At 35.8% G+C, this 25,995-nt stretch overlaps 1 protein-coding gene across 6 annotated transcripts in view; it reads right to left on the bottom strand.

The window, feature by feature from the left end:
- FMN2 (formin 2) overlaps window positions 1-25,995 on the bottom strand; it is a 361,252-nt gene that overhangs the window by 82,724 nt on the left and 252,533 nt on the right. For all 6 annotated transcript variants that reach the window (XM_079106095.1, XM_079106094.1, XM_079106097.1 and 3 more), the window contains one exon: window positions 8,754-8,846. In XM_079106095.1, coding sequence (XP_078962221.1) covers window positions 8,754-8,846 — 93 coding nt within the window. Of the gene's footprint in view, window positions 1-8,753; window positions 8,847-25,995 lie in introns of those variants that run through there.

Below are 25,995 nucleotides of genomic sequence, written 5' to 3'. Positions count from 1 at the left end.
TCATGTTCACAGATAAAAAGACTTGCTATCATAAAGATATTAGTTCTCCTGAGTCTAAACTACATATAGATTCTAAAAAATAATTGCATCAAAATCGTAACAGATCTCCATACCCCCTTTGGTGAAATTGACAATTTTCCCAGAAGAGGCATAACCCTCCTAAAGAAGGTGTGGGTTTAGACTGTCCATATTTCAAGACTTCTTAGACGACTATAGTAAATAATGTAGTAAGAAGTTTTGTTGTGAGGATAAATAATGGATATAAGATAATGCCATAGTATGAGGGAAACAAAAAGAACAAAAAAACTGACTTGTCTCACAGACCATGGGAAAAAATCCATTTCAGATAAACTGGAGGATTAAATGTGAAAACAAAACTATTAAAATACTTAAAGGAAAATAGAGGAAAACAGGAATATATTTATAATTGATAAAAATTTCTTAAATGAGGCAAAAATTATATATCAAGGAAAACATTGATAAATATAATTACAGAGAATAAAGAAGCCCTGATTATTAAGTTAGCGGAAGAAAAATTAATGACAAGCTCCAAAGTGGGTAAGTGATTTTAACTTCATTGATCATATTTTTTTAAAATTGATCATGATTTATATCTAAAATACCTAAAGATTTTCTAATAGTAAGTAAAAGACACATTAATAGAAAAACAGCCAAAAGACTGAAAAAAATATTTCACAGAAGATGAAATAAATATGAACATATGAAAATACATTATTTTTCATAAATGAGCAGACAAATGCAAATTGAAAACTGAGTAGAATACCATTTTAAAGAGTAGATTGGGATTAAAAAAATTAAATCTAAGAATCAAATGCTGGCAGGGTTTTGCACAACTGGAACTGTGCTGGTAGAAGTGTAGACTGAAACTAATTACTTTTTGAAACATTCTGGTTTGATGTTGAAAGCCTGAAGATTCATATACCCTATGCCAGCAAATCCTCTCCTAGGTTTGTAACACAAAGGAGTTCACACACACACACTAGGAGTCGAGAACACAAGATGTTCAGATAAACACTTTCCATAATAGAGATGAAAGGGAAAGAACAGGAAGGAAGGTTGTGGTGTGTTATAGGGATGCAAAGAATAAGAATTAAGGAAATAGAGTCCTATACATAGAAGAATATCAAAAATACTTTTCAGTGGAGGAAAAAACCCAGGCACAGAAGATTATGCTTATATTTTCACTTACACAAGTTCATACTAAATAATAAATTGGCCACAATTTATATTTTTTTGAAAAAACAAACAAAGCATGGAAATGATAAATGCAAAATTCAGCGTAGTGGTCATCTCTAAAGGGAATGCAGTCATATGAATGGGGAAGGATTAACAGAAGAGTCGAAGATAGTCGTCATGTTCTATTCCTTGAGCTGGATATACAGGAATGTTGATTTCATTATAATTTCAGACCTCATTTAGGATATAATATATACACTTATATATGACATAATCTTAATTTTCTTAAAAAAAATCACCATGTTCCCAGCTGAGACTAAACAAAGTGACACCCTACCTTCTTATTTTAGTGAACACACGATAAACAGGTTTCTTTCCCTCAGCTATTTAATGCTCCACTTTTTACATCTTTTAAAAAAATATTTCTAGTGATGGACACAATACCTTTATTTTTTTATGTGGTACTAAGGATCGAACTCAGTACCTCACATATGTGAAACAAGTGCTCTGCCACTGAGCTATAGCCCCAGTCCAACTCTTACATCTGTCTATGTTTTTTGTTTGTTTTGGTCATTGCATGGTTTAAGTTGGCCCCTAAGCACAGTGCTAAAGAGCTGTCCAGTGTTCTTAAACGCAAGAAAGCTATGATACACCTTACAGACAAAATACACGTATGTGTTGAATAACTCAGGCATGAGTCACACTGTTGTTGGTCCTGAGTTCAACATTATGAATTAACAATATGTTACATAAGGTGTCTTAAAACACAATACATATTTATGTATGGATCAACTGACAATTATGTGACATTAGCCTTACAGCAACCTAACCCTGCAAGGAACAATGGTTTGATACTCACTAATTCAGTATTCACCGCAACTCTGTAAAATACAACTACAGCAATTGATAAAAATTAATTATATCATATAAATAATGTTATACTTAATTTGTGTTAAATAATGAATACAAACACATTTTATATTGTGTACGTATATATGTAAAAACATATTTTCTCTATCTTATATATGAGATATAAAACATACAAAATATTTCAAATAAAAACTCAAGAGACAGATCATACAAAACATACTACCATTCATAAAATGTGTGTATAAAATGTATATGAACATAAGCACATATGTTTATTTATGCCTATTATCTCTGGAAGGACACAAATGTAACATATCAGTGGTTAAAACAGAGGAAAGTAACAGTAAGGAGACTTACATTCTGCTCTACATGCCTGGATTTTATAATAGATGCATGCATTATTGAAATATTCCCATCACTAATACATTGAGAAATAAAGCATAAGGTCAAGTTTCCTGTGTTGGACAATCACATGGGTGGCAATGCTCTTCACAATACTAAGAACAAAGGAGAGGCACAAGAACTGAGGAGCTTGAGTGGAAATGACAGTCATTCCTTCCTTCATTCTTCTTTGAAATACCTTTACTGAGAATCTATTACATACTAGGTGCTGAAGATACAGCATGGAACACAGTGTCCAGATATTTAGTATGATGTGTCAGCAGAACCATCCAAGTAGAAACACACTGCCCAGTGGTTAGGGGCTCCCACTCATTCCTCAGAGGGTCTTTGATCAACTCTCATTCACTGTTGCATAATGATTGATTATAGTTAATAGAATATAACTCTCAGAAATAGAATATAACTCTCAGAAAGAAATGGTAATAAACTCTTATTGTCAGAAGAGTCATTTTATAGTCATGCTTCTTAAATGTTAAGAGTGATATGAAAAGTACAAGAGAATCTAAAATGGAATCATTGTCTGTCAATGCACTAGGGGACAGAGCTTTGTCTGCCTGGTGCATGGTGTCTACACACATATTGCACTAATCCCTAAGTGTTCCCATTTTCCAGTCCTGTTATTAGTAAACTTTTGAGATTAGCTGAAGGTTTTATATGAAATGGAACTCTTACTATAATAGTGTAATTTTTAAATTAAAATATAGTATAGTTCCTCCTTGGAACCAGCAAGACTGTGGGCTGCTGTGTGATTTTAGTTAACTAATGAGTCCGCTGATACTTTTGTTCCTCATGGTGAAACGGAGATAATCATGACTGCCTAGTCTGCCATAAAGAGTTAAGAAATTAAAATCACACTGAGTGTAAATGGGTTTTGGTTATTTTTTAGCATAGCAGAAACAGTAAAAAGGCTCAATAGTTACATTTACATTTACATGTAGTTACAATACATTTGAAAAGGTGCCACTATGATCATTGCCTTCTTCCTGAAACTCAGGCTTCCACACAACAGCCTGTCAATTTTCTTCCTATTTATCTACTACAAACACGTATGGGTGGCGATGTTTATTTCTCTGTTCATCCTACAAATGTGATTCTCTACCAGAATGTTATCACTGCCTCGACTTTTTCCTAACATGTTAGGTGATCATATCCACTCAATAATCATCTCCCAGAGGATATCCTCAACCTCAGTCCTCTATGCTGAGTCCAACTCATATACCCACTTGCCCACTGGGCATGCCCACTTGTATATTTATGTATAGGTGATCATGCTCACCATTCAAATATTTTCCTATACAGGTTGGGCATCCTAATCTGAAAACTCACAATCCAAAATGTCCCAACATCTGAAACTGCTGAGGTTTGGAATTTTGGAGTGTTTTGGATTTTTAAACAAGGATGCTCAACTGGTGAAGTCTCTACAGAGATTTCAAAATCTGAAAAACTGAAATTGGAAACACTTCTGACCCCGAGAATTTCAGATAAGGGATATTCAACTTGTAATCATCTTGGTGATTAGCAATACCACTCACTCAACTGCTAAAAATACGACATCTGGACACATATTTATCTTCTGTGTCCATTTGGTTCTATCTTATAGTTCTCTTTGGCACTATCACATCTTTTTAGTACAAGGCCACTCATTTCTCTTACACTGTATCATAAGAATCTTATACATGGTCTCTTTACATCAAAGCCCAAACTGCCCCCATTTAGCCCTTCTGTGCTGTTGCCAGTAATCTCTTAAATCTTTAATCTTATGCTCCCCAAGACATCAGGAAGCCCAATTTCCTCAGCCAGGGATATCTAAGTTCACACTGCCTGGTCCCCAGGTTCTCTCTGCTCAGGGCCATCACTCCCTTCTCCCCACAATGGAACTACTAAGTTTGCTCATGAGTTCCCTCCTTTGCATCATACTTTTTACTTTCTTGCATTCAAATCCTCCCACTCCCAAATCAATTCTCTGAAAAGCAAGTATCACAGGCACTAAGAAGACTTGCCCTCTACACAGGTATATGTTTAGCAACTTCTTGTAGTTTTATGCTCAGTGAGACAAAAGTACATCTGAGTGCTATCAAAAACAACAACAAAATTCAAACTGAGAAGAAAAATGTCACTGCTAAGGAGGGACAAGTATGTGCAAAAGTGGATTTCTATATCAGGTCCAGAGCACACAAAGAAGATTTATCATTGATGAGAGCAGGGTTTACCATAGAGAGAGAGAGATGTAGGAAGTAGGGGTTTGTATGCTACTGGTCTGGAGATATGCTGGTGGGTAGGCATGTGGGGAAGTTTTTAAGTGTCTGTTTTCTCAATGAAGGATAAAGGGAAGCTGTCATAGAGTCAGAGGCAATCAGTGGAGGAAGACTATGGAAGCTTGACAGCAGACAATATGAATTATCTTAGAAACGGGAAAAGCAAATGTTTTAGTAGGTTTCTTTTTGTTTTATTTTGTTTTTGTTTTTTTTTTTTTTTTTTTTTTTTTTGCTGCTGTGACTGAAAGACCTGCCAAGAACAACTGTAGAAGAGGAAGAGTTTATTTTGAGGGCTCACAGTTTCAGAGGTCTTAGTCTGTAGAAGGCTGACTCTATTCCTCAAGGCTGAATATCATGGCAGGAGAGTGTGGTGGAGGGAAGCAGCTCACAACATGATCAGGAAGCAGAGACAGAGAGAGACTCCACTCTCCAGATGCAAAATATGTACCCCATAGCCACGTTCCCAATGACCACTTCCTCCAGCCACACCCCATCACTTCAGTTACCACTCAGTTATTAGGGGACTAAATCACTAATTGGGTTAAGACTCTTATAACACAATCATTTCTCCTCTGAACCTTCTTGCACTGAGCTTTTGAGGGTTACCTCACATCCAAACCATACAGCTAAATTTGCACAGGAAATCTTAGAGTATCAGTGAGTAGAAACAAATTCCAATGGCAGGTCAGAGGTCATGAATTAAAAGTAATGCCAGTCAGTTTCACTGTAAGGTACTCTCTTACTCCAAAGCAAATGTTCTCTGCTTTAGGATAGAAATAAAGAGGTGGAATTTGGCCTTTTGCCTGGTGAGAAAGATAAGGAGTACTACATGCTGGGCATCTCTGCAGGAACACAGGGAGAAGCAAAGCAAAGTTGCTGTCCCAATGGAGTTGATGTTGTTAAAGAATTAAAAAAAAAATTCAAATGTAGACAATGATCAGTATTTTAAAGAACATGAAGCTGGGTTGAGATCACAGTCTATTTAAGTGAGTATACTCTCAATTCTTCCAAGGATGGAATTTGGCTATGCCTTAACAAACACTGAATGACTTATAGCAACAGGACTTACTCCTCTAAAGTCACCTATTTTAGAGTAAAAAAGAAGGACATTCACAAGGAGTGGGTATTTAAACAGAATCCATGAAATCTCGATTTGAGTAGAACTACGAAGGCAGGGAGGGAAAAATTGGATGAATCAATGGGTTTTGGGGCTAGATGAAATTCACAAAGATTGCTAGACTGTGGTCCATAGACCACACAACAGCTGAATTACAAGGATAAGAGATATTTCTGTTGTGCTGTGGGAGCTAATGCAATAAAAATTTTTGGCCAGTATTAGAATAGTCTGCCTCTTGATTCGTTCAAGAGATTTTAGATTTTAAGAATGAGTCACCTTAAAAAAGACTGAGCTGGGTGTGGTAGTGCATGCCCACAATCTCAGAGGCTCTGGAAACTGAGGCTGAAGGATTCCATATTTAAGGCTAGTCTCAGCAACACAGAGAGACACTGTCCCCCAAATAATAATAAGGTAAAAAGAACTGGGGATATATCTCAGTGGTTAATCTTCCCTGGGTTCAATCCCCAGTATCCCTCCTCCCACCAAAGTTTTTGATTGGATATATAAAAACATGCATAAATGAATATGCCTCTGTGATTTAATCTGAGCAAAGATTGATGTAAGAATGCTATTTTATTGATAAAAGCTTAATTATGAGCAAAGATTTGGCACATATTATTTTTATCAAGGTGGCATCTTCTTAATTTATAAATTTGATTTTAGAAAATTTTCCTGGTAAATAGAAGAAATCTAGAACAAAATTTGCTACATTTAAAAAAATTTATCATAAGACAAACACATTTTGAATGTATTGTTTTCACTACATGTCACTGAATATAGGCTTAAGAACAACTATGTTCAAAGTTGTTCACTTATGTTTCACATTTTTGACACATTTGATCTACATAAGTTTTTTCAAAGAATTGTTGCCTATGGTTTATACTGTTATTCTCTTTCAGATACTGTAGAATGTAAGATCCATTACAAAACAAACATTTTCTTATTTACCCCTACAATTCATATTCAAAAGGATACCTGTATATGTGAGAAAAAAATTTGTGTGTGTATGTGTGTGGTGCTGGGGATCAAACCCAAGCATGTACTCTACCACTAAGTCATATCCCCCACTTCCTGCCCCTAATTTTTTAATGAACAAATAATCACAGAACACTTCAACAGGACTAGAGAAGGGTGATGTGTTCAAATACTTAGAACACTATGTTATTCACAAAACATAGAGAAGTATAAACTTGGTAATATCTGAATTTCATAGTAAGAAGGTTAAAAAAATCTTCTTGGAAAATCATTAAAATCTAAAGAGATGCTTGTCCATTTAGTATGACTAGGACTGGCAGTCCTGTTTTCCCCCCACGTGAACTATTAGACAAATCCCAAGGGCCTTGAATCATCATGAATGATCATCGGAGATAGTATTTATGACTGATCAATTTGGTTTATAAACACAATTTCCAAATTCTAAATAGGTTGCTATTCATTTTTTAAAAATGACTAATATTCAGGGATGAAAACCAATTTAAATGTCTGGTCTACAAACTGCATATTCAGAATATCATGTGGTAAGTCACATATAATGTGAACAACAATATGCATCACTTATTTACATTTTAGATGTGAAACCCAGAAAATTGCTTGCCTTCTTTTTGAACATTTCCTGGAATTGTTTCTCAAAAAGTCACAAATGAATTCCATGCTTTTACCTATATGTTTTTGTTTTTGTTTTTTTTAAAGTTACCTATCCTTTTTTTGAAAGTTACTTATTCTTGATCTTAAAACTAAACTCCACTGGATGGAAAATTCAAGACTCAGTTTTATTTCACCACTAAGAATGAAATCAGTATATAGTGTCCTCTTATAGGTAACTTAAAGAGTAAGAATTTGGGTTCAAGGACTCTTCAGAATTCAGGGTAATTTCTACTCTAGTTATGAGGAGCTCTGAATTTGAAAATGATTATCACTTTGAAATGAATCTCAACAGAGTTCTGTTTCAATCTTCATGATTATCTTAAATGATTAAATAGTACTTTCCCAGCTAAAAAAAGCTGTGCTTACGTTTAACAAAATTGTAACATGACTCATTCACTGTAAATCATCATTAACGACACTTGAACAAACTATAAAAACCATAGCCTAATATGCAGAGGATGGAGCCAACCTTCAGAGTGCTACTTGGCCTCAGTTTCATGCCATGTCAGCCTCCAGGAGAATTCCTGAAAGAGCAAGAACTTTCCCAGAGCATGGCATGATACAAATCTGATCTTCAGAAGAGAAGTAACATTCCAAAGTAGAAATGTTTTGAGTAGTAAATGCTTTGATATAATTGTAAGTTTCAATGATTTCAAACAGCAGGACTTTTAGTAGATCTTTTTCCTCTCTTAAAAAAAAAAATGTTTCTTTAGTATCTTCTGAAATTTTCCATTCCTGCTTATCTCATAGGAATGTAGGGAAGCATCAACGAGATAATATTTATAAAGTTTTTAAGCTCCCTCAAAGAAAAGTGTTAAATATCCAAAGGTATTAGTATATCCTAAAAAAATAGCAAATAATGTTCTGAAGAGCTGAAAAACATTAGTATGCTTTGTTCTTTGGGTACAATGTTTTGACACACCAAATAAATACCAGATTGAACTGAGGTCATAAAGCATAGTTAAAAGAATATTGAATATTCTATAACAAAAAGAAGAGAATTTTTAATGTTCTTAAAAATACAAGCTAAATTAACTAATATCAAGTATATTTACTGTCATGAAAAAAACCAAATGTTTAGAGAGTAGCATGTTTAGAAAATTGCTAGCCACTCACACCTCTATGACTTATGATTAAACAGACTCATGAATCTTTTTTTTTCTTTTTTTGTAATGTCAAAATAATCCCTTTTAAACCAACGTGTATTTAAAAATCTCTTCAATCTTCTGCTAAAAAGGAGGAAAACATCACATCTCTTTGCACTTTACCTTGAATAATAAATTGCTCCATGTTTTCTTTGAAAGGCTGCATGTGCTCTTTGGAGGAGACCTGGTACACTTTCCCAGCTTCAACCTCACAGGCTGAAATGAGAGAGAGAGAGAGACAGACAGACAGGCAGATATTATTTAGAGCATTACACTGCCAATGATGCATTAAAACAGTTTAAAAAACATTAGTTAAAGGTTGAAAATTGTCTTATCCACCTTAATTGGCATATGTTCTACACATATTTTGGAGACATCAAAATACTGACATGAGAGGTTTATGATCAAGACTTTCTTTTAGAGAACTGTGGGGGAACAAAAGAAACAAAAACAAAAACAAACAAACAAACAAAAAAACAGGCTTCACAATCTACAAGCCCAGTTCCATCACTTCCAATCTGATCACTTGGGCAAGCTATTTAAACCTTTGAACCTCTGTCTCCTTATCTATAAAATGAGCATAATAACAGAGCCCACCTCACAGTGTGAAGTTAAGAGGATCAAATCTGTGAATAAATGTAAAATATTAGAATAGTGCCAAGCACAGAGTATAGCAACCTGTAACTTTTCTATCATCATTATCATCAAGTGATTTCTAACACAAAGTTTTCTTTAATTAAAATCCAAAATTTTGAAAAAATAGTAGTGGCAAACATAGTATAGGAACCAATAATTATGGGGCATCTGTTGCATGCCAAATGCTTTTTACCTATAATTTAATTAAATTTAATAAGTCAGTGAAATAGTCATTATTACCCTCTTTTACAGCTACGGAAGTTAAGGTTTGAATAAGGGACTAATTTGCTAAAAGATCTACAAATACAAGTAGCAGGTTCCCAATTGATACCCTGATCTGACACCAAAGTTGGGCCTTCTTTCTTGTCTGTAGCATTTTGAATGTCTGAAGGTAGTCTACAGAGGAAAGTGAAAAGCAGATATTTGAAACACAAAACTGTGGCCAGGTTCACGGCCTAAAAACATACTCTTATTACCATTCTTGAGGTAAGATGGCCAATTCTCCAAGCCTTTTCTTTCTCTCCATAAAACTGTTTTGCTCCTTTTCTTCCCCCTAGCTTGTCTAAGCAGGGAATATGGGAGGACTGTATTGTTAACACACATTTTCACCATCAAAGGTAAAATACAACTGAATAGCAAAATCTAAGACCATTTTGGTACATCCAGGGTTCTCTCTGTCCATCTCTGTCCACTCACTTCCCACTCTCTGCATGAGCGGGCTCTTGCACACCGAATGCTGGCAATTATCCAGTCCATATTCCCAGCCTAGACTCATACATGAAACTTCAACCCATATCAGACACAGTATTTTCAGTACAGAACTTGTCACGGCCACCTCTAAACTGGACACCTCCTGTTCTCCCTCTGTTGGTGGCACCATCTCCTGACGTAAACAACTCCAGCTAAAACAGGAGAGTTATTCCCCACTTGCTTTCTTTATTCCAACATCCATTTGTTTTTAATCTCCTTAATACTTCCTAGGTTGACCCAATTTCCTCTGTTCCTACTCTATTCTGGAACAAATGCCCTCATCCTTCCTACACGGGCCACTGTAAAACCTCTTTTCTGGTCTTCCCAGTTCCAATCTTCCACAGACCTTTGGCTTCCTCAAAGCTTTAAAAGCCATTCGCAAGAGACTTGACCAAAATTACCTACAACTATTCAATAACCTCTACCCTTAACAACCATAGAGGAACAATTTCAAAGTCTGCAATATGAACTATAGTACTCTCTACAGTGTAGATCTTTGGAAACATTCAAATAGTCCACCAGCCACCTCTGATATTTTGTGTAGACTCAATCCCCCAAACCCTTGCTCAAGTTGTCTCTGCTTGAAACAATTCTCTCTTCTCCTATCCTTTTTTTTTTTTTTTTTTTTTAAATCAGGGATTGAACTCCAGGATGCTTAACCACTGAATAACATACCCAAAACTGTTTATTTTTTATTTTGAGACAGGGTCTTGCTAAATTGTTTAGGGTTTCACTAAATTACTGAGACTGGTCTTGAACTTGTAATCCTCCTACCTCAAGACACATACCACCATGCCTGGCAAAATGATTCTTTCTTTATCCTCACCTTATAAACTCCAACTCCAACGATAAACTTAACTCAGATATATGGCCCCTGAAAAGCATTCCTTGGCTTCCATACATCCCTCGCTTCTCTTACCCCTGCCACCTGTCTCTAGACAGGACTGGGCATCCCTCCTTTGTGATCTCATTGCACCATGTGCATACAGAGTTAGAGCTGTTATTTACTGAGCAATTTCATGTGCCAGAGACTGTTTCTGAGTGTTTTACATTTGTTGTCTCATGGAATCCTCATAAAACACTTTGAAATAGGTTACTAATATGCTCACTTTACATCAGAGAGATACAAAGTCAAAGAGACTCCTCACATTGACTGAGTTCAAAATTGAGGAGGTAGGATTCAATAGCAACTGCCACACTATATTAAAGTTACTTGTAAATGCTTCTATCCTGCCCCACTAGACTGAACTACTTGTGAGAAATCTGCCTTGTTCCCATTTGTATGCCTGACACAGGCAATCTGGTGCCTGACACAGGCAACAGATCAGATTGCTGTTGGATGGATGAGTGGCTGGATATATAGCGATAGCAATGGAAATAATCTTTCAGAGTTTGAAATTTAGCAGACAGGGTTTAAATTCTAGTTCTCATTCACTGAGAGACCTTATGATTGTGATAGATGGTTAATTATCTAATCTCTTCAGTCCTTAGTTGCATCATCTGACAGTAAATTTAATGAACTCTTTAACATTGGTATCATGCTTATCTAAAATGTGGGGGGAAATGTCTGAAACTGAATTTGGGATATAGAAGTAGGTACACAAAAATAGTAATTATTGTTGCGGTTATATTTTATGAGACCAGATGAAGTTCAGGCTAGAAAAGTCTAAGACCAAATACTGAATGTCTCAGAGTTAACTGGGTATAGGCTTCCTTTAACTTGATTCCAAGGAAGGAGAGAATTGAATGAGAAAAGTCAGAGAAAGAGGTGTCACTTGAACATAAAGTGAATGGCTATTATTTTGGGATTTCCTACAGTGAGGTTACCTGCCTTGTGAAGGTGAGCAAAGACCACTCAGAACCTAGCTGGTGAAAGGAAGGGATCAGATGAGGAGAGTCACAGACTGTATAACTAGGATAACCCCAGGAAGCCAGAAATTCTGTGTTTTTTAAAAATGTCTCTGGATGAATAATAAGGATATATTCAATAATATAATTTGAAAAGTTTTCTAAAAAGTATAAGTTAGGAACTCAAAGGGGATTAGTGACAAAGGAAATGAGATTGAGATCTGCTCATTTTATCATTTCAGTGGATTATTTCTGATATAGGTGAAGAGATGTTCCCAAAGTTTTTGAGCAGTTTCTGATTGCTAAGCAATCTATTCACACATGACACAGACATTATCAACTACCTTTTGCATTCACAGTACTGCTCCAGGCACGGTGGCTACTGTCCTAAACAGGACAGACAAAGCCTCTATCTTCCGAAATGTCTTCACCAAATTAGACAGTCTTTAATTTTTTTCTTCAGCCCAGGTATTGTACTAGAAAACTTGTATATATTATAGAAGACTTTTGTCACAGAAGTCTGCCCTCTCTGTGGATTGATTTCTACCTTCACCTCCTACCAGTCTCCATTTATTCACTCTGCTGTATTGCCACTACTTAGAATAATCTCTGGCAGGAACCATGCATTCGACAATCATCTGTGGAATGAATGGACCAATTAATTGTATCCTCCTGTCATAATGAACTTCTTGTAAAATGTCATACTTATTCAAAATTCTCCAAAACTTCTATTTATCCATCCATACCCAGTTTCTGGTTCAACTGTCAATTCCTAGTCTAAGAGATACAACCTCCCCTCAACTTTTTATCTCCCTTTTCTATAGAACATGTGACTGGCATTGGATGAGAGCAAATCTTTAGATAAAACAGACCTGTATCCAAGTCTAGTACTACTACTAGTATATAATCTTGCACTAGAGTTCCTTAAAATTATCTTGAGTCTCAACTAGGAGTTGAACTTGAAGTGCTAAGCACTAAGTTGGCTTTCAGGAAGCTCACAAAAGATTACAATCATTAATTACTTATTTCTCATTCCATTTATTTGTTTATCTTTGCTCTGATTACAGTTCACATTCCTTGAAACAAAGAACTGTCCTATTCATCTCTCATGTCTAGTGTCTGAAATACAGAAATACTAAAACCTAGAGCAAAAGAAAGTGCTTTCAACTATGCCTGTGATCATAAATTTCCTTAATCCAGACAATGAGTCTCCAGAGGTAGCTGGTTTATAACACCACAGACACACCAAAATCCAAATCCAAATTAACAAAGTTCTTCACTGCAAAGCAAAAGTATTGCGATTATTTATGTACAATTTTTGTGGGTTCCTGTTTCTTTACAATTTTAGTATATTAAGAAGAAAGGGTCTGTTGGATAAATACAAAAGTAAAATATCAAGTTCTAGGGCTTATATATTTTCATATGTGTATAATTCTCACGTATTCTTACATAGCAATACTGCATATGTGTTCAATAGGATAACATATAAGGAATGAGAAAATTTCTTCAGAAAATTGGATCCTATTTGTAACTGTGGTCCATCCTGTTTCTCAGCATGCCATCCGGGCTAGTACTTATCATCTTCAAAATTGGTATGTTACTATGTAAATTTTTTAAAAAATAGCAAACATTACAATCTTATAAACTTGAAGGGTCATTTAGAAACATTATTAAAAACAGAACAAAGATAGGGTTCCTGGAAAACTTGCATTACAGTCAAATTCAAATATTAAAAAACATTTGTTAGGAGACTGTTGGCATAACTGAGTAATTCTAATCATGTCAACTTTTGTTTAATTTAAAGACTTTTCTGAGCCAAAAAGATTCTGTATCGTGTTAAAGGGCTAATATTGGAAAGCATGCATTAGGGCTTCCAAATACAAAGAAAACCCCAGCCAGAGGAAAGGAAGAACTCAAGTCTCTCAGATAGTCCCACTAGAAAATAGGCTCTTGTACGTTAATGGCATCCACACAGTGGTGCAATGTATGGCAGAGGAAATATTTTAAAACACACAGGATTTCTGGCTTCTTGGGATTATCACTGCCCAAAAAACTCAGAACATCATACGTGACTTCCTGAAATGATCCGTGATCCTGGGGAATCTTGGTTATTGTTTAGGGAATTGGAATATTTCAGTGAGGTTCATATGAGTTTCCAAGTTCAATCAATGCTAGTCACTGTATAGGGTTGGTGCTTCCAGGTTTCACTGGCATCTACAATTCTGCCTCAGCAAATATAAAGGAAGCCACAGAACCGATACAAAAGAGAAAAAACAAGGTGGATTAGATCAGAAAATTCTTTATTCCAAAACCAAATTGTTTCCCACTTAAGTCTGGTTTGTATGTTATTCAGGGTTCAGTTACAGGAAAGAGAAACCACTTCTAGCTACTTACAGCGGATCAATGTAGGCAGTGGGATGCTTACAAAATAAGTGTGAGTGCAGACCAAGTGGTCTCCAGAAATGAGTACCAAACAAAAACACCCCAAAAGCAAAAAAGAAAAACCCTGTAGGAAAAGCCCAGCAGGGGAGCTGTTATCTATGTCACAATCAGTTACCTATGCTATGTGATGGGTATCACAGACTCAACTCTTGGTTTTAGGTTTAAACCTCACCCTGCTAAATCTGCACCATGAGAAAGTTACTTCATGCATTCATTTTGTCTCTCAATACTCATGAAACTAGTGATCTGGCAGACAAACTATTATTTGGGAAAACCAATCTCTCTCTGTTACTTCCTGACAGCAGCAAACCAAAACAGATAACACAGAAGCACCAAAAAGTATGATGTCTGGCTTCAACACCTTCCTTTCACATGGACATGTCCTGACAAAAGCAAAAATCACACACAGAAAGGAAGACACAGATTCAAGAAATATTTACAGGTAAAATTAGCTGAGGTAGGCAACCAATGAGACTGGGAAAGAGGCAAACTTCGGAATTAACTGGGGCGTGTTTCCAGAATTGACTTGCCAGGGCTGTAGCTGAGCTATTTTGAAACTTAATAGCTAAGGTTAAGATCATAAAAAATTCACAAAGCGATTCTAATGTGCCCTGAGGAGTAAAGGAGAAGAGTGCAGGGAGAAGGCCAATGGAGGTTAAAGCTTGGATAGCATGGAGATAGAGGATGTAGGAGCAGAGTGGCTTCCAGAGGAAAGAAAACGAACTCGGTTTTGAACTTACTGGGATCAAGATGCCAGTAGAACATCTAGGTGTAGTTTTCCAACAAGCAACAGATGTTTGATTTTGCAGGTCAGAGCAATGACAGAAACTCTGAGTGTGAATAAGACCACCTGAGGAAAGCATGTATAGAGAGAAGGAGGAGGGAGTCAAGGCTGAGAGCAACTTTTGTGAAGAAGAAGAAAGAAGGCCATGCATAAAGAAGGCTTGTGAAGAATTATTAGATGTTAACAGAAGAATCAAAAGTGAGTGGGGTAATGAAGCTAACAAAATAATGAGTTTAAAAGAGTGAGTCGGATGCAACAGAAACATCGAATAAGATAGGGATTGACATAAAATGTCCATTCAATTTGGCAAACAGTTACAATAGTTTCAGTAATGCTCAGGACAAAAGACAAACTGGAATAGTGTGAGAAAGAAATGGGAAGTAATGAATCAAAAAAAATGGAAGCTGACAGGAATTTGTCACCATCTTGGCTAATTAGCACAAGTATTCCAGAACAACTGTCTAACAAAGGTGTGCTGTGAGTCACGGAAAGAACAATGAATAAATGATCACAAGTCTTTCATCACTTACAAAAAATACTCAAAATATTCTAGTCTTGTCAGTGACAGACAATTAGGAACAATGGCAAATTAAGAAAAACATGTTATTTATTTGGACCATTCTATATGAAAGATGGATTATAGAAAAACCAGATGTCTGACAATTAGATGCCTATTAATCAATCTCAAAATAGCTCCTTATCACATAAATATAATGAAAGAGGACAGAAATGCCACATACTTAGACGACCCCAACACCTTAATTTGAAGATGGAAGTCTTGGCATTGCCATACATTACATTTGCTCTGAGTTCACTAGTTTATATCTTATAACAAAGCTAAATAAAACTGAATGGTTATGGAGGTATACTCCTCAACAGCTGTTTCACCAGTATATTCTTCAGCAGAAGAGAATTTTTCAAAGTGAACACTGTATAGACAATCTCACTCATGTGGAATCTAAAAATATTGATCTCACAGAAGTTTAGGGCAGAATGGTGGTTACTAGAGGCTGTGGAGAGCCAGGGCTGTTAATTGGTGATACTCAGTTATAGTCATGAGAAAGAAGATCTGGGATACTGTTGCACAGCAATGTGCCTATAGATAAAAATTATGTACTGTGCATCCCAAAAATTATTAGAAAGGATTTTGTATGTTTTTACTGTGAAGAAATGATGGCAGAGGAAATAGGTATTTCACCTGACTTAAAGGTTATACACTGTATGCATGTATCAAAACATCACTTGATACTTTTTAATATTTTAATGCATCAGTTACAAATTAAAACTATAAACTGAAAGAGCAATATATTAACATTTCTTTGCTTTGCTGTTTAAGTACCCATCCCCATAAGAGAATTCTTAACTTTTTCATCACCCTCCATATACAACTGATAATATTTTCAAACACAATGCACTTCCATAAACAATTCCATCCTGGGGACTAGCTAGATAAAACATACTAGTTGTGACTTTTCAAAACATAGTTAGGGGGCTGGGGACATGGCTCAGTTGGTAGAGTACCTGCCTCGCAAGCACAAGGCCCTGGGTTCAATCCCCAGCACCGCAAGAAAAAAAAAAAAAAAAAAAAAAAACCTGAAAACATAGTTAGCTCTTCTGTGCCTCGGGTTCTTCATTTGTAATACACATACAGGAAGAGAAACTGGCTCGTAAGGCTGCTGCAAGGGTTAAATATGTTAATATAGGTAAAGTACTCAGAATCAGTACTTAGACACAGTTATCCTTGTTATTGCCAAATAGCAGCAAACAGAAAAGTCCACCCTAGGAGCAAAGAGCCTGATCCTGGAGACTGGATTTGCATCCTGGCTCTTTGACTTCCCGGTTGTGTATCACTGCTCATAGCCTCTCTCTCTCAGTTTTTTCATCCATAATATGGAGATCCTAACAGTGTCTAATTCATAGGGTTGTGAAGATCAAATGATTTATGTATACTTTAGCACACAGAACAGTACCTCTTACATAGTTTGCTTCAGTTATTACTATTGTACCACCACCATCAGTCTAGGAATACCAACCAAATAGGAATCTGAGTGCTAGCTCTAAATTTCAAAAAGCACTGACAGCAAGGCTCCAGATGATGAGTGAGAATATCATTTTTATAGAGACAACTCAGAATAAGTTATGTATTTATATATATAAAACGTTCTTTACTGGCAGAAAAGTCTAATTTCTTATGGCACATCTCACTTAGGAGACACCTTGTAATTGATGGTGACATAGTATGTATAGATACTAAGAGGACACTGGCTGGCCTGGATGATCTATAGTCACCTATGTCCCATAGACCATGTAAAGTTTGTTTTTCACTTATATCTGGCATAAGTTTAAGAGTCTGAATGTGCTACAACTGAAGATGCAAGTATCTCCTTAACTGATGGTTTGATGGATGATTCAGGGTGATGGAAAAGACTTATCAGTAATACTTACCATACAAATTTTAGAGAGCTCTACTCTTCAAATAAGAATATTCGACTTTCCTAAGATTGTTATAGAAGGTTGTTTTTCCATTATCTTAACACATATTTAAGATGACAGGACACCATAGAATAAAATAATAAAAATATACCAACTACAAACAAACCTGCTTATAATAGTTTACCTGTGGTGCAAAGAATCTTCAACTATGTCCATCCCTAAAACTGAAATATCCTCAACGATTAAAAAGTTGCTCAACCAGCTCAATTCACAATAGCTAAACTATGGAACCAACCTAGGTGCCCTTCAGCAGATGAATGGATAAAGAAAATGTGGTATATATATATATACCACAAAATATATATATATATTTTCTGGAATATTACTCAGCCTTAAATTAGAATGAAATAATGGCATTTGCTGGTAAATGGATAAAGGTGGAGAATCTTATGCTAAGTGAAATAAGCCAATCTCAAAGAACCAAAGGCTGAATATTTTCTCTGATATGTGGATGCTAGTCACAATAAGGGTTGGGGGATGGCTAGGGAAGAATAGAGGTATTTTGGATTAGACAGAGGGGAGTGAAAAGAAGGGAGGGATTATGAAAGTAAGGAAGAATAGTAGAATGAATTGGACATTATTACCCTATGTGCACATACGATTACATGGCCAGTGAAACTCTAGTATATGACCAGAAGAATGAGAAGTTATACTCCATTTATGTGTGATGTGTCAAAATGCATTCTACTGTCATGTATAACTAATTAGAACAAATAAAAAAAATTTAGAAGTTGCTTAACCATTTAGAATTTGTACAAATAGTTTAAAATTAAATTCTACAAATAAAATGATGTAATGTTTCATATAGAAAATAAAAGTGATTTCCATGAAATTTGAAACTTTGTACGATGTACCCTAAGATATAGCATGTATGAACTCATCCAGAGTAAAGCTTCTGACATTTTCTTAGGAGATGGCAAAATCCTGCTTATGAGGACTATGTGATAATTAATGTTCATCAAGGGCATAAATGCCACTGAAATTGGTGTAGTATCTTGGTGTTATTGACCAGGTACCTGGCTTCATATGTCCTGTCCCTAAAAATGTCTTTAAGCGATGACATACAGTGGAATTGCTGCTACCTATCACTGCTCTAGAAGCAGCTTGCTGAGAAATCTGTGGGGTGGTACTGTCTCTACCAGTTTTTGATATCTCCCAGCAGTGATATGCATTGATGATAGAAATGGAATGAGTAACTTACATGGCACATGTTCATCTACAAAAAGGAGTTGTGTAAAGACCCCACACAATCAGGATGCAATGACTGACATCTACCAACTGAAACAGGTACCACCACAACTGCTAGTTGCTTTAGGAATCCTGTCTTGCTAGTGGGTTCCACTGTGGTATAAAAATAATTAATGGGAACTTAGTATAAATACTTAATAATCAACCACATTTTCCCCAAGGGGTAAAACCCTTACCCAGGCATTTGTTTTTAGGATATAGAGCAATATCTTGTTAAGTGTTTAATACACTGAAATTCAAGACAGACCACCTCTTTGTGGAAATATTTTCTAGTTTGGACATATGAATGAAGAATTAACAAAAGATACCTTTAAAGCAAAGTGCCAGGACTCAAAATTCTTGTCAGTTTGAATTTCTTAAATTCACAAGAGAATGAAGGGGGAGGTTTGGAAAGAACCACATAAAAGAAGGAAGAGAAACAGATGCGAGAATAGGAAAGAATGTTAAGAAGAAATCATGAGAAAATCATGAAGAATTTGAAATGTAAAGGGAGTTGTTGAAATACTTAAGGAGGCACCATCTAGTCTCTCATTCAAAGGAACAATAAGTGTTAGAAAGAAATGGAACGAAGTCAAGGACTTATTAGGGGATTTATGGATTTAGAGTTTGGGGAAGCTTCAAAGTCTTCTAAACATGTCTTGAGAGAAAAAAAGAATAGTAACTCTCGACACATTTAAAACTATTTCAGGAATTCAAAGCAATTTATCAACACGGTTGTAATAATCTCTAACATTTCCCTCTCTGATAAGAGGAGAATTACATAGAAAGTGAACAAATACCCTTAGGACTCTTCTGGATTGAAAACTAGTATATATAGACATTATTTAGCATTCTATTAACTTACATGGAAAAATGGAAAGGATTTTTATAAAATCAGATGGCAAAGCTGCATACCTTGACAGTCAAGACATTGGGCACTAAAAATGGTAGAACTTGATTTGAAATATTTATTTACCACTTACAACCTGGAGAGTTAGACAAGATCCTGAATCTTGCTAATCCTGCTTATTTCATCTGCAGCACAGAAAAAGCAATGGTTGCACCCAACAGATTTGGTGCAGGGGCTAAAGTGCTTTTCATAGTGTCTTAATACATGCTGTTATTTTTGTTTAGCTTGCATTAATTAGAAATGGCACTAAGTTCTGTGAAGTCTGAACTTTGGAAACACAGTAGAAGAATTTCAGATGTTCATGGTAAATTAGAGAGCTTATCAGATGTCATGAATTCCAAGAGACTTACATCTAAGGTTGTAGGCTTTGTGACACAAAGACCACATTCGGCAAAGAAAGGTAGCAAAAGCTTGAGAATGATCAAAGAATCATGAGGATAACCAAGTCAACAACATACCTATTATCAAAAGCAAACAAGACATGGGGATTTACTAATGGAAATATGCTGCTCAAGCAGGTAAAACACATTTCCATTGTGCTAGATACTGGTCTGAATCTTCGATGAGTGCTGTTCTGATTTTTTTTTCTTCTCTGAATTTTGGAAATGAATGTAATTATCTATGGAGCTGTCTAGAAGGCTACCAAGAAAAGTGGGAAGAAAACAGAAAGAAATGCTTGCCTGGAGAAGGGTATAGCATGGCTTAAATATCTCCAAAAATCATAAATCTTTTCCATTTATTCTTAACTTTGAGAGGTATTAAGAGGGAGAAATGGGATGACTTTAGAATAAGGTAAATGAACAACTTAAAATGAAAGAGTAAAATAATAAGTATGTCAGCTATTAAGATTTGTTGTATTTTAGCTCCAAAACTACCTTTTCGTATCAGGCCTGGGATGCTGGTGCTAGGCTCAGCGAACTACCTTTTTCCTTCATCCTCTCAATCCCTCATAGGTCATAGGTTTCCCCAACAAAGAAGGAAGAGAGAAGCTAGATGGAGACCGAGCAAGGGGAGGGCTGACAGGGTTTGCACCTCCCCTGAGAACTGCCCCCATCTGCTTCTCAAGTGGTTTCAGTTCCGGGTGCTTTCACAGACCAAAACTAGCATCATCGCACCCCTCAAAAGTACCAAGGTAGTCATGCGGAATCTCTCTTTTTTTTAAAGTTAATTAATTTATTCAATCTTTTTTTTTTTTAATTTTTACAGACTGCATTTTGATTCATTGTACATAAATGGGGTACAATTTTTCGTTTCTATGGCTGTACAAATGTAGATTCACACCATTCATGTAATCATACAGGTACATGGGGTAGTGATGTCTGTCTGAGTCCACTATCTTTCCTTCCCTTACCCCCTCCAGCCCTATTTCCCTCTACACAATCCAAAGTGCCTCCATTCTTCTCTTACCTGCTCCCCTGCTCCCCACCCCTCATTATGTATCATCATCCACTTATCAGAGACAGTGGTTTTTGGGATTGACTTATTTCACTTAGCATGATATTCTCCAATGTCATTCATTTACCAGCAAATGCCATGATTTTATTCTTTAAGGCTGAGTAATATTCCATTGTGTATACATACCAGTTTCTTTATCCATTCACCAATTGAAGGGCATCTAGGTTGGTTCTATAGTCTAGCTATTGTGAATTGAGCAGCTACAGACCCCATCCCTGTTTGGCCCCAGTTCTGAGGTTTCCAGTTCTAGTTCTGCTGAGCCTCCTCCCTCTAGCTCTTCAGGTACCATCTGCAGTAATAATAACCTCTCCTCAGAGGCCTAGGTCCAGTCCCACAGAGTTCTGTCTCTAAAGTTCGATGTTCTTTGCTGACCCTAACCTCTTCATTTGGTTCCCCTAGCTGTAGGGACTGTAGCTATTTGCTACATTTACTTCAGCATTTTCTTCTTGCTTTTTGACCCTTCGATGTGTTCTGTGTCAAATCATTTCTATTAAAATAGCGTGATTATTTTTTAACTAACTCTGAACTAACAGAAGTAGTGACCAAATTAATGGATTCTGTTTCTCTCTGTATTCAATAGCTTTCTGGCACTGGTAGTTAATTTTATTTTTACCATATGCTTATAAATAATATTTGTTTGAATTATTAACAAGAAAATATGCCAGTTTTTTAGATTTTTCCCCAAGAATGGTTTTATATTATTAGCCCATCCATCTACAAATATAGTCTTCTTAAACATAGTTTGTTCTTTTAATGAAATTTCTTATGTTCTTGAGTTATATTTACTTTTCAATTTGGTAAGTTATGTAATCCTTCATAAAGAAAGGTTGAACTATCCAGGACCCAGGTTAATACATTTCAAATTTAAATCAAACATATTCCTCTTTTCTTTTTAAGTTATTAAAAATTCCTATACATAGAGGACTGTATATAACACATAAGACATTAATTTAAATGCATACCTATGTACTCATTTTCTAAGAAACAGAACATAACTAGCACTTTGGAAGGGGCTAATGTGTTCCCTGATGTCATTCTTTGTCAGGCCCAGAAATGTTATGTTTTCATCTCCCACGATCTCTAAACAAGTAATTGTTATTTAGATAGATATACAGATATAGATATATTCATAAACACTTTAAAAACTGAAATCATACAATTTGTACTTTTCCTCTGCCTTCCTTTTTGTCAAGATGGCATTAAGATTTATGCATTTTAATGCAAGCAAATGCAATAAATCAGTTTCGCCGTTCTTTGGTAGAAGATATCATAATTTATATTTCAACATATTTACATGTTGAAAACACCTGAGGGGTTTTGGTACTGCTTCTGTAAGTATGAACACAGACATTTCACCTGGTCGCCTACGCCCTTATGTGTCTATCTGGGAGCCAAGTACTGAGTCAGAGAATGGCCGCATTTGACTTAATGATATTTTGCCAAATATTTTCCCAAGAGATTGAATCAATTTATATTTTCATCATCATTGTAAAAGAGTTTTTACTAGTCTACATCTTTGACAGTATTTCACATTTTCTTACTTTTAAAATTTTTGTAAAGAATGCTAATCATTAGTTTTTCTCAAGATGACATCCTCAGTGTAATTTGAAAAATCATTGACACATTCATAGACTTAACATGTCAGGCATCTCTACAAATCACTATTTATGTAGCTGCAACTGTGTTTTCATTGCTCTTCTACCACAGGAAAAGATCATCAGATAGTATCACTAGTGAAATAGATACATTTTAGCTGATTCTAAATTTTAGCCAACATTGATACAGAAGAATTAGTAAGCGTTTGCCAGTTGAAAATGGGAAAGGAAATGGCTCTAAAACCTCAGTCTAGAGAAGAAAACATTCTCATGGAGATTACTGTCCATGAGCTGAGCCCATGATTAACATATGGCCTATCTGTACACATGTACTTGGTCCCTGTAGAAAACAGAATCTCATGGATCTGAATTAATTTAAGTTGGCTATTGTACAAAAAGTAAAACATTTTGCAAAGTATACACTGTAACACAATACTAATAATTCATAAAATAAATCTTAACCCCAAATGTCAGGGAACTAATTACCTTTAGTTCACTATGGTTTTCACAAGCTGACTGGGTCAGAAAATCAAGTGATCAGTAACAAAAGAGGAGGCATGACATTATTTTTTTCCAATATGAATAAGTGTCAAAAAATTTAGAATAAGCAATGACTTAATTTTCTTCTAATTAAGTCTCTCACTAGCAAAATCATTGCAAGTAATGGAGGTTCAAGATATTAATAGTATGAAAAGTCAAAGATTTCTGAAAAGAGTTTATTTGAATTAAGTTCATATATAGTTTATGAGGACAGGGTGAAGGGAAATACTTGCAACTCAATTTTGAAAAAAAAATTACACATGAAAATACTGGTTCCAAAGGTTAGGAAAGACATGTGAACATCTCAAACTGTAAGACATTGTAGTAACATATGTACTATACTGACTTGAAGTAAATTATAGGATACATTTTAATAAGAGGCACTTACATATTACCTATAGAAAAATTCTAAATAGCTACTCTCTATCACTTTACTACCTCTAAAATTAGAAACAATTATATGTATATAGTGCTACATGCTTTTAATCACAGTTACTAGGGAGGCTGAGGCAAGAGGATCACAAGTTGGAGGCCAGTCTCAGTAATTTCACAAGATTCTGTCTCAAAAAATAAATAAATAAATAAGAGGCTGGGTCTGTAACTCAGTGGTAGACCACTTGTCTAGCATGTATGAGGTCTTGGGTTCAATCCCAAGTGCTAGAAAACAAACAAACAAAACCCCCACATTTGTTTAGCTCTTCTTTTCCTCCCAAGTTGGTCAAAATCGCTTTCCTATTTGAGTTCCTTCCTAACTGGTTTCCCAAATTTTATGCTTATAAGAGCATCATTTCCAATATGTAAATCACATCACTCCAATTCCCTGAATAGGATTGGTCAGTGGCTAGATAGTCCATTGAGTAAAATATAAACTCTTTACAAAAAAATATTAATTTGTAGAGCCTTCATGGTCAGAAAACATTCTCTTATCTCACGCTTACTGTGTTCCAAGAATGCTAAGGCACATGGATATTTTTCTCTGCCTGAAATGCTATCTCCTCTTCCTTTTCCTTCCCATCCCCTACACACACACACACACACACACACACACACACACTTTACCTATCTAGAGACTCCCACCCTGAGATTTCATAATCTGGACCCTAAATATCTCTATGGCTTAATTCCTTTATAATTCCCTGTACTCCTGCACTTGGTCAGTATATGTAGAACTGCATGAAATGCCAAGAAGGCATTAAAGTTCGTTTCATTGCACTTCCAGATTCATCTATTCAAATTTCTTTTCCAAAATTTTTCTGTCTGGTATTCATAGATCATAATTCCTTTTTTTTGGCAGGGGGCAGGGTGGGGGACAGATCAAACCAAAGGGCACTTTACCACTGAGCCCACTTCCCCAGCCTTTTGAATATTTTATTTAGAGCCAAGGTCTCTCTAAGTTGCTTGGGGTCTTGCTAAGTTGCTGAGGTTGGCTTTGAACTCACAATCCTCCTGCCTCATCCTCCCAAGCCGCTAGGATTACAGGTATGTGCCACTGTGACTCAACTCTGATCGCAGTATATAACTCAAGCCTTCCCTAACCAATTAGGTAGACTCAGACTCACCTTCCACTCTGCCTTTTGTTCCTATTTTCTAAATGTTGTAACTATACTAGTGCAATTATGTTTGCATGTTTGGCTTCTCAACTATGTATGTGGTGAATGCTTTAAATACAAGCCCATTTATCATCTATCTTTCCCCTCCAGGCATCAAGGAAAATATCTTGGCAATAAATTCAATAAATACCATTTCTGAGTTCAATTGCCTTTAAGGAGAACATATCTGGATAAACTTTGTTGACTTAAGCAGAACCAGGCTCACTACTTCATAGGCATGCTTGATAAATACTTGATAATTTCAACAAAGAATATTGCATGCAGTGAAAATACAGCTCCATTTTATTAAATAAGAATATAAGAATAATGGAATTTAAAAAAATATGTATATGTTTTCAAACAAAGGTGGAGTCATATAGAAATGCCATATGAAAAAGAAAGAATAAAACTCAACAACTAATGTATGATTCTGTTAGTATCCCTTCTACTCTGAAGAACATGGTAACTTCAAAGATTCTGGTTCCTACCTATATTCTAGTTAAAGAATTTCTTAAAATAGGAACTTTTTTACATTGTATATTTCTTATTCTAAGGATGCTCCTGATTTTTGTAGGAAACATTCTAGACCTGGAAAAAGGACCACAGAACTCACTGTAAATAGGTGAGGCACACTTAATCAAAACATGCTGAAATGGTTGTGTGAAGAAAAGTCTAAGCCTGACCCAGCTTGAAGCTTTGACCTTACTCATGTTGTAAAATGATTGTGGGCTTATCACTTCTCATGCCCAATTTTTACTTCATTTTTGACAGAATTTCCTCTGTTCTGAAGGACCATCTAAGCTTGTCTAAAATCAGAGCTACTGGATCTTGGTTGCTTTATATCTTTATTCCTTCCTGTAAATGTTTTAGCACACCTCCAGATAGCCCTTCCCCACCCTGTATATCAGTGTGATTAATAAATCCAGACTCAATGTATTTCCAAACACCCACAAATTCTTTCCTGTTCTTCATTCCTACCACAAGGACCTAACTTACACTCTCAACATCTCTGACTGTCTAGGTATCCTCTCCAAACCATTGTTCACAGACTCCTCAGGATGGCTCTTCAAAAATACAAGTCTGAGTATGTAGCAGC

This window comes from Sciurus vulgaris (genome assembly GCF_902686455.1).
Source record: "Sciurus vulgaris genome assembly, chromosome: 12".
Lineage (NCBI taxonomy): Eukaryota > Metazoa > Chordata > Mammalia > Rodentia > Sciuridae > Sciurus > Sciurus vulgaris.
Note: the sequence above shows the minus strand (reverse complement) of the source record. Positions and strands in the feature narration are given on the sequence as shown.